At 42.3% G+C, this 14180-nt stretch overlaps 1 protein-coding gene across 1 annotated transcript in view; it reads right to left on the minus strand.

Moving 5' to 3' along the window:
- Positions 1-10744: 10744 nt before the first annotated feature.
- FASTKD3 (FAST kinase domains 3) overlaps positions 10745-14180 on the minus strand; it is an 844994-nt gene continuing 841558 nt past the window's right edge. The window contains exon 7 of the mRNA XM_073630725.1: positions 10745-10843. Coding sequence (XP_073486826.1) covers positions 10745-10843 — 99 coding nt within the window. The remainder of the gene's footprint in view (positions 10844-14180) is intronic.

Genomic DNA, 14180 nt, shown 5'->3' on the forward strand with positions numbered 1-14180 from the left:
ACAGTGTATTTATATATGTGTGTTAATACTGCACCCCTTTTCTTTAAAATTTGCACATACTAGTATCCCTAAGGGGGTACAAGTTTGGTGTTCAGCTGCTTGGTTGAGGAAAATTTCACTTTTCCATAAGCATGAGAAATAGTATTATTATCTATTGTGCAGAGCTGCACATCAGCGACCATCTCCTTCAGACACTGGTGAAAAACCTGAGTTGCTTCCTGTATGGAAGGTTATATAGGAGAGGCCTTCCTGTCTTTTTTGCCAGTGTACAACTAATCAACTAAAGGTGGCGCATAAGCCACATGAGTAAGGAATAATATAGCGGGTCTGTGCCTCATGATGTAAGATAAAGAAAACCTCACTTTAACCTTTCATCTAGGATTACTTTATACCTCTATTATCCCTTTATTGGAGTACATCACAGAACACAGGAGAGGTAATTATTAGACCATTGGGGGTATAATTTTCCTTCAGGTGATTAGACGATAGCAAAGTTTGATTCAGCCCTGCATACCCCCACCCACTTCCAGCATTGCCAGCAAGCAATATCAGAGTGAAACGAAAGGGGGGACTCGTGTCCTCTGATGTAGTGCAAGAGGATTTTAGAGGTACATCAAAAATACTGTTTTATTAATTGTACATTACAGAACACAGAAGATTTGAATCTTTTTATTTTTAATTGTTTATTTACAGAAATTTTTACAGAAAGATATAGAGAATACAACTTTTCAGGTATTGCAAATATACACTGTCATATAAACATGAAAATGATGAGTATTAAAGATATGGTATGAACCAACAATGATTTATAGCTCGACTTGGATTCAGTTATGCGAATATATCACACCATATTATCATGTAGAAAAATGAAAGGGATTTGCACCAAAGACTGTAATGTACATAACTTTCATCATCACTAAAGCCAAAACAATGAATTGCATGAAATCTATTTACCTACTGTATTGAGCTGTTTGCCTCAGAGCAATAATCAGATTCATCCCATACCTGCCATATTTTAGAAAATTTTTGTACTGAGCCATCTATTAATGCAGTCAGATGTTTCATCCTACGTATGTCTGCCAAGGTAGCTAAAAATTGTGAAAACGTGGGGGTGAGGTAGATGACCAAAGTCTTGAGATAATCTGTTTGGCTGCCAACAATATAAAGGACATCAACCTCCTTTCAGCCCTAGAGATACCTAAGAAAGGGCGACCCAGCAAAAAATGTATAGGGTTCAAAGAAATGGAAGTCTCCAGTTTTTGCAGAAGATTTTGACTTTGAGCCCAAAATTGGTTAATAGAGGGGTATTCCCAGAAAATATGGTAATGGGTACCTACAGCGTAGTTGCATCTCCAACATTGCTCAGAGGCTGCTGGGTTATGGGTATGTTCCTATCTGGGGTCCTGTATCAGAATAAAATAATCTTAGACGCAGTTTCTTTGTGGGTCACACATTGGGAGATTTTGGATGTGGACTCCCAAACTTTCACCCAATCAGCCAAGGAAATAGTTTGCTGTAGGACCCGAGACCATTTTCTCATATAATTGTGACTACACTCAGTTAAGGGAATGGCTTCATGTAGAATTTTATAAATAGTAGAAATTAACTGAAGCTCATATGGGCCTCTTGCACATAATTCATAATTCCTCTTGCATTTCAAAATCAGTTGGTTTCTCTAATGACAAAGATGGGGATCTAGTAGAAATAAAAAAGTTTAAATTGCAGATAGGAATAGTAAAGTGGGAATCTGATGTTTCTTTTGCAGGTCAGAAAATTACGCATCACTAGATTTACAAGTTTGCGCAGCTGGAATATTCCTGCTTGAGTCCAGGGTAGCATTCGATCATAGGACAGACTATTTGGGATGTCTGGATTGAAAAGCACATTTAGAAGTGGTGGGGATGAGGGAGAGAGAGAGTATTGCTCGGAGCATCGTCTCCATATTGACAAAGTAAATAACATCAGAGCTAGACATATACTTCTTAATTGGGGCATATGTTTGCTAGAGGATGGCCATAGCATATAACAAGGGTGTACCGATGCAGTGACACTCGTCTCAATCTCAGACCACCGATTCTGAGCTTTTCTGGGCGTCCAGGAGGACAATACTCGTAAATGCGAGGAATATTAAGATATTATAAAGTCTAGGGCACCCAGACCCCCTCTATTTCTCAGAGCCAGGACCACCGATCCCGCAATCTGATGGGAAGCATTATTCCATATAAAATCTCCTCTGAAGAGTTTTCAGTTGTGACAGTGGAATTGATACTGGGAGCGTCTCAAATAGATAAAGTAATTTGGGGAGTATTGACATTTTAAGAACATTTGATTTATCCAAGGAGGGAGAGAGGGAGGGTGGTCCAATGCGTCAATAGACGATTAATTTCCGTGAACATAGGGGAAAAGTTAGCCTGATACAGAGTGGCATAAGAATAAGTGAGCTGAACGCCCAGATATTTAAGTGTGTGGTGACACCAGTCAAAGTTTTGTTGAAGAGATGTAAGTTCGGTTGGGGGGATATTAATGGGTAAAGCTTCTGTTTTGGCAGAATTGATTCTGAATCCCGAAACAGAACTAAAGGAAGTTAAAATGCTGTGTAAAGAGGGAAGAGATGTGTGTGGATGTGTAAGCATCAAGAGAACGTCATCAGTGAAGAGAGACAGTTTATACCCCTGTTGTCGTAAATGCACCCCGTGGATATCAGGGCTGCCTCTAATGACCGTGGCAAGGGGCTCTAAACTAAGAATGAAAAGTAAAGGTGACAAAGGGCAACCCTGTCTTGTACCGTTCCTGAGGGGGAATGAAGGCGAAAGATGAGAGGAGAGCTGTACATGGGGGGTAGGTTTTGAATACAATGCCTGTAGAGCCTGGATAAAAGGGCCTGAGAACCCGTAATGGGATAGGATTGCAAACATAAAGGGCCAACTTAGGCGGTCGAAGGCTTTTTGAGTGTCTAAGCTTAGCACTAAATCAGGGCATTTAGTTTTAGTCAGAAGATCTATAAGATCTATCGTACGTCTCGTGTTATCACCTGCATGTCTTTACCTAGCTTAGGAATGACGATAATGAATGCATGTAGAAAGTGAGAATGTGGAAGGGTGCCCTTTAGCAGAGAGGCAAATAAGTTCAGCATGTGTGGGGCTAGGAGTGGAAGAAAGGTTTTGTAGTATGAGTAGGGAAGTCCATCAGGGCTCGGAGCTTTATGCGAAGGTAGAAGTCCAATCACTTCTGCTAATTCTTCGGCAGTGATGGGCATGTTAAGAGTAGAATGTTGATCAGAGGACATTTTTGGTAGTGGTAAGGAGGTTAAAAAAGCGTCAAACGGGGGGGCGCATGCGCGGCGCGAACCGAGGAGGAAGCAAGGGCTGAGAGCTCAGTGAGCCGCGGAGACTAACGGCACTTCCCCGGGGCTATCAACACAGGATTTCTATCCAATTCATCCCTGCACCCCTGGCGGAACATTCAGCGCATGCCGGGACCCAAAAATCGCCACGGAAAACCGGCCCAAAGATCACTTACTACCTATTTGCTGAGAGTGAGAGAGAGGAACATGCAGGCCCAAGATGGCGCCCGGAGGACACAGTCACAGGCACACCCTCCTGCTGCAGCTTCCTCGCCGTCACACTCCCTGGGAGACTGTGAGTACGCTTTACAACTTACTAAGGCAGATCTGGATGAGAGTCTTACTTTAATGTATGACAAGATTGCCCAGAAATTCCAATCAGAGCTTCACAAATCTACAAACACACTGTCTCTTGAGATTGCAGCTCTGAGCAGCAGAACTGACTTACTGGAGACTAAACATGATGAGCTCTCCCTAGTGTACTCAGATCTCAGAAAGGAGCATGAGTCCCTGTCTGAAACAGTCCTGCAACTCCAAGCTCACATTGAGGACCTGGACAACAGGAATCATCGCAATAATCTTAGGGTGCGTGGAGTGCCGGAATCGGTTGCCGATCTACTACCCGCTATACAGAAGTTATTCCAATCTCTCCTGCCTGACTCCCCTTCGATGGCCTTTTCCTGTGATAGGATTCATAGGGCCCTACGCCCTCCCCCTCCTCCAGAGAAGCCTCCAAGAGACATAGTGCTTTGCCTTAAGGACTTCCTGATCAAAGAGGACATCCTCAGAGCCTCAAGAAACACCCCTAATATTCACCTGGAAGGCACTCCGATTCAGATCTACCTGGATATCTCCCCTACTACCCTTGATAAGCGCAGGAAGATGAAAGAGGTTACATCAGTCCTTCAGTCTGCAAGTATTCGCTACCACTGGGGCTTCCCATTCAAGCTTCAGGTGCCCCACAATGGTACGACCTACACCGTGACCACGATAGCAGAAGGAAAGGAAATGCTGGTGAAGTTGGGCCTCCTTGATGCGGCTTCCCTGCCCAGGCTACCTTCCACTCCACGTCACTCAGCTATTTGGCAACCCCACCACCCAGAAGAGATCGCCGAGATCAACGCTGTGACTGACAGCAACACTAATTTTCACCCTCTTGTTTCTTCTCTCTACCCCTTTTTTTTGTTGTTTCTTTTTATTTTTCTCCCTCAAGGTGGCGAACTATGCTCCTCTCCCACCATGCTCAGAGGTACCTGGACTCTCCCGGCTCATTGCGGATTACCGGTTGCGTCCGCTTGATTGACCCTACACTCTTCACCATTGGGGGCCGGCTGGCTCTTCGTCGGTTAAGTGATGTCTGAGCGGGCAGACCCCCCAATGGTAAACTCTTCCGACACGTCCACATATGTGCGGATGACACGGACACAAACATTTAGAGTGCTGGACCCTTTGGTCCGAATGGACACTTACTTTTTGGGTTTATGGGACGTCTTTCCCCATGACCCCCCTGAACTATGTTTGGCCATTTTTTGGCCTGGTTCTCAGGTTCCTAGTTTTCTTGTTTCTTTTTGTTCTTGGTTTTATTTTTTTGCTTTTTTTTGTGCTACTCTTACCAGATGGTTCCATCATAGTGATACATGTGTTACTAACGCAGGTTGATGCTCCACGCATCCTTATAGGGTTGTGCACCCTGGCTATGTCACACCTTGGGATGGGATATGCTGTTGGCTGCTCCCTCTCGGCCTGGACCCCTTATTGATCCTAACTGTTCCACCATTAATACATCGTGGGTATTAAAGTAATTTTCCATAATGTAAAAGGGTTTAATACCCCTCAAAAGAGGAGAAAAGCATTTAAAGCTTATAAATCTCTTGGAGCTGATGTTATTCTACTTCAGTAGACTCATTTCTCCAGGGATAACCACCCATCATACTTTGATAAAACTTTTAAACAATGTTACTTCACCACCTATGGGTCCAGGTCTAGAGGGGCGGCCATTTTTATTAAGAACTCAGTGATGTTTCAGGCTCAACAGATTTATAAAGATCCTGGCAGTCGATTTGTGAATATCTGGACTGCTCACCTACTTAGTGACAGACTAGAGGATCCCTCGGTCCCAGCGGCTGACTCCCAATAGGCCTGATCATAGTCCTACTCGATAGAATCTATTTGAAGAGTGCCTCAAATGTTCTATAACATCTATGCTCCTTGTATTACTGAAAATAGCTTCCTTGTAGATTGAAGGCATTTTTAATATACTAGAGTTGCACATTTGTCACAACTGTAAGTTTCCTTTTTTTCTTCTTTTTTTTTTGGTTTTCTTTTCACTTCCTGTATGTTTTGTGTTTTTTTTTTTTTGTTTTCATGGGCTCATTATGTACTGTTATGAGAAATGTTATTTGCATTGTGTGTGATATATCATACAGCTGTCATGGGCTTTTTGGCCACTATACTTTTTGTCACCACTATGCTTGTACACCCAGATGTTATATCATTCTGCAATAAAAATGTTTGTAAACAAAAAAAAAGCATCAAACTTCTCTTGCGTAAATTGGGCTTGTGGTTTTGAACTCAAACAATTATAAAGTCTTTCATAGAATTCCCCAAATACTTTAAACATAGTCCAGGGGCAATAGGTAGGGGTACCATCTGGTTGCATTATGTGATCAGGGATAGATAAGAATGGACGTGGCTTAAGCTCATGGACCAGCATCCTATGTGGTTTGTTATCAAATTCATAAAACTTTTGTCTAGACCATAACATCGATTTGGAGATTCTGCTCATGTCTAATGCTTTAATACGGTTGCGGACAGACACCACAGCGCGCAAACGATCCACCGCGCGGGGGGAGGGTGGAGTGAAGTAAATGCGTCTCTGCCTTGTGTAACTGAGCAAGAAGCTCAGTCCTCAGCTTAGTAGTCTCTTGTTTCATGAGAGAGCTAGCAGAGATGCATTCACCCCTAAAAAAGCCTTATGGGCTTCCCACAAGGTGGAGGTTTCCGAAATGGTACCTATGTTCAATTGAAAAAATTCAGATAATTTCTGTTGCAATCGATCTTTAGTTTTAATGTTTCCCAGAAGGGACTTGTTAAGCCGTCAATGGCATGTTTTGGGCATCGAGGTAGACAAGGCAAGGTCAAGAGTAATAGGGGCATGGTCAGACCATGTGATAGGGTTTATCTCTGAAGAAACAATATTAGGTAATAAGGGGGGAGGTCACTAAGAAGTGGTCTATTCTAGAATATAATGTGGGGGGGGAGTAAAATATATATTGTCTGTGAGTAGGGTGTTTCACTCTCCACGCGTCAAAAAGATTATGGGATCAAATTAGTTTGCGGAAGGAGATCGATAATTTTTGAGCGTGGAGTGGTGGGGTGGGGTAGATTGAAAGAAAGCATATCTATCTCTGTTTGGAGACATACACATATTGAAATCACCTCCTACAATCATGAAGGGCTGTGAGAAAGATAGTATTCTCTCAAAGACCTTCGTGAGAAAACCAATCTGTCCCTAGTTAGGTACATATATATTAGCTAGAGTAAAAGATGTATTCAGGTGAGCACAGTTCAGGAGAACGAACCGACCATGAGGGTCAAGAACTGAGGAATGGATTCGTATAGGGCTAGAGCATTTAATCAAAATTGCTACTCCAGCCTTCCCTGAGAGGTCAGAGGCAACAAAAGCAGTAGGGAACAACTTGGAGGCAAACTTAAAAGAGCCCCCTGGACAGAAGTGCGTCTCCTGAACCATGATCACATCAGCTCCAGAGGATTTGAATTCCTTCAAAGCTAACCATCGCTTATGTATGGAATTCAAGCCCTTTACATTACAGGAAAATGTTTTTAAAGCCATATTGTGTCAATGAAAAAGATATCATACACTATCGGAGCAATATAGATGCAACAAAAGTTCCATGGTGCACAGAAAAATAAAATTAACATAAAAGAAAGTTCTTTGAAAAATTGGGAGACAGTGAGACAGTGATGAACAAGTTAGAATCGTGTATCAAAAGCAGGTCAAAAAAAGGACCTGAGGGAAAAAGAGAAAAAAAAAGTATAAAAAAAAAAAAATTTTGTTTGAAAGCCTGAAGGAAAAAACCTTCAGGAGTCCATGGCAACTGCCCATGGATGTGGTGAGGTGCATGACGATCCGACTAAACAGATCCCATTCCTGCAGAAAAACTTGTAAACTTAACATATCATAACAGAACAAACCGGAACCATATGAGCAGTAAGAAAGGCCAACATCTTGGAAGAAGGGCCGGGGGAACCTCTGGAAATAGGGAAAGAAAAAACTCTCCTTAAGAGGACAATAAACATCAGATGAAGTCCTGTTCATCTGTAGGGAAAAAAAGGAACTTCAAGACAGCATTAGATCTTCAGTTGGGGAATCTGGATGGATTAGCATGTTGAGGGGTGGATGAAGCCCTTCTGTGGCCTCTGACAAATCGTAGTCCAGATCTTTGCAGGCGTCAGGAGAGGTTTTGGAGCCAGGGTAGGAAGTTGAAAGTCCTCCTCAGGAATGGGTGGAAGACCCAGATTGCGTATAAAGGCCTTGCATTCATGGAGATCTCTTATAGAGTATTGTGTTCCATCTCTTGAGGCAGAGATTCGGAAAGGGAAACCCCATCTGTATGCGACTTGGTGGTGTTGAAGATGAGCAGTTATAGGGCGGAGGTTGCGTCTCTTTGCCAGAGTGATGGGCGAGAGATCACTGAAGATTTGAATCTTGTATCCTTTAAAGTCTATGCAGGTTTTGTTATGTGTAGCCACTGTCAGAGCTTCTTTACTTTCATAGTAGTGAAGACGAACAATATCTCTCGGGTTAGATCCAGGTGGTGGCTTAGGAGCTAAGGATCTATGTCAAGGCACCAATCTATATCTAGGATGTGTGGGGCCAAAGTGACAAACAGGCCTAAAAGATATGGATGTATTTCTTTATCACTCACATTTTCAGGGACCCCACAAATCCTTAGGTTTTGACGGCGTTCCCTGTTTTCCAAATCTTCCTGCTGCAATTGGATCTGGGAAACTGTGTGCTTGAGGGCAGCATTATCCTCGTCTAGGACATGAACATATTGAATGATTTCATCAAACTTGTTTTCCAATGTGTCAGTACATTCACCCAACTGATCGATTTCCCCTCTAAGTTCCTGAGCAATTTTCCTGACTTCTTTGGCAATATTATGGGTCAGGTTTTGCAATAGGGCATGTAATTTTAAGTCCAGCACCGCAACTGTAACCATTTCGGTGGGTTCTGGCTGCTGAGGTGGGCAATCGTTTTCCAATTTACCTGGGCTGATGCAAGCTGGCCCGCGGGATCCAGTGGGTCCGCCAGATTACTCAAGGCCGGGGATTGCGGCCTAAGCAGGAAGCACTCCATGTGCTGTGCTGGCAGGAACTTTGGCGGCAGATTAAACCCCTGGTAAATGTGCTTTTGAAAGCCAATTTTGCCCATGGGGTGTCCAGAGGGTTCCGGAAACAGGCAGTGTGGGTCCTGTGGCGTTGGAAACTATTTAAGTGGTGCAGGAGCCCAGAGGGAAGATATGGGGACCGGAGCTAGACTCTTGTGCGTCCGCCATCTTGCAAGCCGCGCATGGACGTCAGATTTGAATATTAGACCACTGGGATATCTAAAAGCAAGCCCATGAGGTGCTGGCAACAGCCAATAATGACTAACAAGCCCACAAAGAATAGACCTCTTAACAGGAATAAAATGTGTAAACAGAGAAGGCCCTTATAGAAGGCAATTTTTCTGCATTTATTCATAATTCTGTGTTTATTTGGTACATGACTAATTTATATGTTTTATGAAGCCGAGCTGCAGCTCCGTGTGTCTATTCAGACATGGAGCTGTGATTCGGCTCTACCCCCCCCCTCCTGATTAGCTAACTGACTTTGACAGCAGCGGGAGCCAATGGCGCTACTGCTGTGTCTATGCCAATCAGGAGGGAGAGTCATGAATGGCCGAAACGCTTGTGGACATCGCTGGACGGGGCTCTGGTAAGTTTTAGAGGGCCAAGGGGGTCTGCTGCACACAAAAGGTTTTTTTATCTGAATGCATAGAATGCATTAAAGTGGATGTAACCCCTTACATATACCCAGCGAAGAGAGAGTTTTACATGCATATCTGCTGTCTTCAGCTGTATATATCCTTTAGAAAGTGCTCTTCGTGTTACAGATTTTCTCTTCTTGGTCAGCACTGGGGGGTGGATTATTGGCATACAGCCAAGACAGCTGATTGGAGGAAAGGCACACACCCCCACTCCACATTGGCAAAGGAAGAAAGGAATGTGCTGAGCTCTGCTGTGAGACGACAAGCTGACTGCTAATCCATTTAAAGCAACCTCCCACAACACACACTTCAGGCTGCCATCTTGGCTGATAACAGAGCTACTGAGCAGGAGAAAGCTATGGGACTCAGTGCTTTGAAGAGCGATAAGAAAACAGAAATTTGTGCACAGCTCAAATTTCATGAATCGGGTTTACATCCACTTTAAAGCGGAGTTCCACCCAAAAATGGAACTCCTGCTTTAAGTGACCATGACCCCCTGACAATGCCACATTTGGCATGGCATTTTTTTTGGGGGGGGGCGGATACCCTCTTTTTAGAGGCATCCAGCTCCCACTTCCTCCCGGGGCTCCGCAGCACCGGAAGGAAGTTCACCTCTCCCCCCTCCCTCCCTGCAATCTTCTTGGACACGTCACAAGTCCCAGAAGATTGCCCGGTCATTCACATCGCGCAGTGAGGCTCGCGCATGCGCAGTGCGTGCCCGGCTGTGAAGAGAGGAGAGGGAGAGGAGCGGGGCTTCGTACGTCCACATTACTGGACTGTGGGACAGGAGTGTCTGATCATTGAAAGTCAGCAGCTACACTTTTTGTAGCTGCGGACTTAAAAAAAAAAAAATAAAAAAAATTTCAGCGGAACTACGCTTTAAGTTAAAAAACCTACTGACTTTACAACCCCTTTAATGGCTTGTTGTACAGTTGAATAAATCAGGAAAAAGATAAACTGCCATTGCTGTGTTAATTCACAAGGAGCCTTATAGCTTTTCAGTCAGAAGCAGGGCATAAATGAGAAAGGCCAGTATGTTCAGTAAACAGTGTGTTACAGAAGCATTCTGTGTTATATGTTTATTTGTAAAACAAAGATTTTTTTCTACACACAAATATATATATATATATATATATATATATATATATATATATATATATATATATATATATATATATATATATATATATATATATATATATATATATATATATATATATATATATATATATATATATATATATATATATATATATATATATATATATATATATATATAGGAGAGATCAGTTTATTTCCTTATAAAATTGTCCAAAAACCTTTACAGCATCCTTGAAGTGTGTTGGTCACCATTTCAATCGAAAAGAGTGAGGGAATATTTTCTTGTGAAGATATTCAACGATTTCTTCGACACTGTTGAGGTTATCGATTTCATAAAATGGAATCTAAAAATAATACTAATTGGTTAGGCAGTTGTATGGCAACAGTGCATTAAAAAATATAGGTTAAGTAATTGGTGATTAACCACTTGCCGACCACTGCACGCCGATATACGTCGGCACAATGGCAGCGGTGGGCAAATGGGCGTACCTGTACGTCCCCTTTAAGAGGAGGATAGCAGGCGCATGCGCGCCCCGCGTACAGTGTGACATTGATTCCTCCGGTCTCCCGGCGATCGTGTCATGGAGCCAGAGAATGGGGAAGTGCCTATGTAAACAAAGCATTTCCCCATTCTGCCTTGTGTCATGACAGAGATCACTGCTCCCTGTCATCGGGAGCAGTGATCTCTGTCATGCGAGTTGAAGCCCATCCCCCCACAGATAGAATCACTCCCTAGGACACATTTAACCCCTTCATTGCCCCCTAGTGGTTAACCCCTTCCCTGCCAGTGTCAATTACACAGTAATCAGTGCATTTTTATAGCACTGATCGCTGTATAAATGACAATGGTCTGATGTGTCCACCATAATGTCACAGTTCCGATAAAAAACGCAGATCGCCATTACTAATAAAAAATAATAATAATAAAAATGCCATAAAACTATCCCCTATTTGTAGACGCTATAACTTTTGCGCAAACCAATCAATATACCCTTATTGCGATTTTTTTTTTTACCAAAAATATGTAGAAGAATATATATCGGCCTAAACTGAGGAAAAAAAAATAATTTTTTATATATTTTTGGGGGATATTTATTGTAGCAAAAAGTAAAAAATATTGTGTTTTTTTCAAAATTGTCGCTCTTTTTTTGTTTATAGGGCAAAAAATAAAAACCGCAGAGGTGATCAAATACCACCAAAAGAAAGCTCTATTTGTGGGGAAAAAAGTATGTCAATTTTGTTTGGGTGTAAAGTTGCACGACCGCGCAATTGTCAGTTAAAGCGACACAGTGTCGAATCGCAAAAAGTGCTATGGTCAGGAAGGGGGTAAAATCTTCCGGGGCTGAAACGGTTAAAAGGACTCTACAAAGTACACTAAGGCTTTCTTAAAAAAGAATATAATCACACATCTCACTCCATCACATATACCAAAAAAACAGGATTATTCCTTATTTCAGGACAGTGGGTGAAAACCTACAAATCATTCCTTTTATGCACCCAAGCAGCCAAATGCATATCCAGAACTAGGGTTGCACCAATACTTTTTTTTTTATAATTTTTTATTTTTCAACAAATATAAATCAGCATAACAAAAGGTATAAGAAAGAATTATGTCAATTTAACATGGAAGCAATCATAAGTTAAGTACAAACAGTGTAAATAAGCTTGGTGAGGATATCTGTACAGATAGATGTCAGCTTCTTCCCGAATTGGGTCATACATACAAAAAAGAAGTTCCATACAGTATTCATGCTTCTATCTCAACTATATATTCAAACACAAGGATGCTCAAGAAAAACGAGCAAATTGGAGTCAAAAAGGAGCAGAAATGGGAGGCTCAGAAGAAAATTTTGAATCATCCCAAGGTTTCCAGATTTTTTCAAATTGGGGAATCTTACCTTCAATTTTTGTGGTTAAATGTTCCATTTTACGCATATCTGTGATAATGGAAAGAGCGTGGTGTAAAGTGGGAGCATTGGTAGTAAGCCAAAGTCTAGGGATGGCTCTTTTTGCTGCCAGAAGAACAAAAGACCCTAGTCTCTGTAGTGATTTAGGAATACCCGAGAAAGGCAGGCCTAAAAGAAAATGTATGGGGTTTAATGGAATAGATGTGGCGAAGAGTGATTGCAATAAATTTTGTATCTCAGTCCAATATGCACTCAAGATATGACAGTCCCAAAAAATGTGAAGGTGCGTACCTACGGACCGTCCACACCTCCAGCACAGATCAGAGAGAGATGAATTTTGGGCATGTAGCAACTCAGGAGTTTTGTACCAAAAAAATATTATCTTAATAGCGGTCTCCTTTTGTGCCACACATCTGGAAACTTTAAAAGCCGACTCCCAGATTTTACCCCAATCTATTATTGATATTGATCTATTTAGCATTTTGGACCATTTTGTCATGTATCTATGTATGGAGTCAGTTAAAGGGGGTATTGCCTGGAGTATTCTATATATGGATGAGATTAGTTTTGGTTCGTATGGGCCATTTGTACACAGTAATTCAAAATCAGTGGGTTTTTCTAAGGATAATGAGGGGAAGTTGGATTGGAAAAAATGTTTAATTTGTAAGTAGAAGTATTTTGTAGATTTCGGTAGAGCATGTTTTTCTTTGAGGACTGAGAAAGGTAAAAGCTTATGTGTTACTGGGTGAACCAAATGTCGCAGCTGAAATATACCTGCATGTGTCCACGGAATTGTTCGCAAATAAGACAGTCCGTCTGGGATGTCTGGGTTGAAAAGGATATTCTGGAGAGGGGAGCAAGATAAGGAAAGATGAAATTTGTCCATACTAGGGATGAGCCGAACACCCCCCTGTTCGGTTCGCACCAGAACATGCGAACAGGAAAAAAGTTCGTTCGAACATGCGAACACCGTTAAAGTCTATGGGACACGAACATGAATAATCAAAAGTGCTAATTTTCAAGGCTTATATGCAAGTTATTGTCATAAAAAGTGTTTGGGGACCTGGGTCCTGCCCCAGGGGACATGGATCAATGCAAAAAAAAGTTTTAAAAACGGCCGTTTTTTCAGGAGCAGTGATTTTAATAATGCTTAAAGTCAAACAATAAAAGTGTAATATCCCTTTAAATTTCGTACCTGGGGGGTGTCTATAGTGTGCCTGTAAAGGGGCGCATGTTTCCTGTGTTTAGAACAGTCTGACAGCAAAATGACATTTTGAAGGAAAAAACTAATTTAAAACTACCCGCGGCTATTGCATTGCCGACAATACACATAGAAGTTCATTGATAAAAACGGCATGGGAATTCCCCAAAGGGGAACCCCGAACCAAAATTAAAAAAAAAAAATGACGTGGGGGTCCCCCTAAATTCCATACCAGGCCCTTCAGGTCTGGTATGGATATTAAGGGGAACCCCGGCCAAAATTTTAAAAAAAAAATGACGTGGGGTTCCCCCTAAATTCCATACCAGACCCTTCAGGTCTGGTATGGATTTTAAGGGGAACCCCGCGCCAAAAAAAAAAAAAAAAACGGCGTGGGGTCCCCCCAAAAATCCATACCAGACCCTTATCCGAGCACGCAACCTGGCAGGCCGCAGGAAAAGAGGGGGGGACGAGAGTGCGGCCCCCCCTCCCTCCTGAACCGTACCAGGCCACATGCCCTCAACATTGGGAGGGTGCTTTGGGGTAGCCCCCCAAAACACCTTGTCCCCATGTTGA

This window comes from Aquarana catesbeiana, linkage group LG05 (assembly GCF_042186555.1).
Source record: "Aquarana catesbeiana isolate 2022-GZ linkage group LG05, ASM4218655v1, whole genome shotgun sequence".
NCBI lineage: Eukaryota > Metazoa > Chordata > Amphibia > Anura > Ranidae > Aquarana > Aquarana catesbeiana.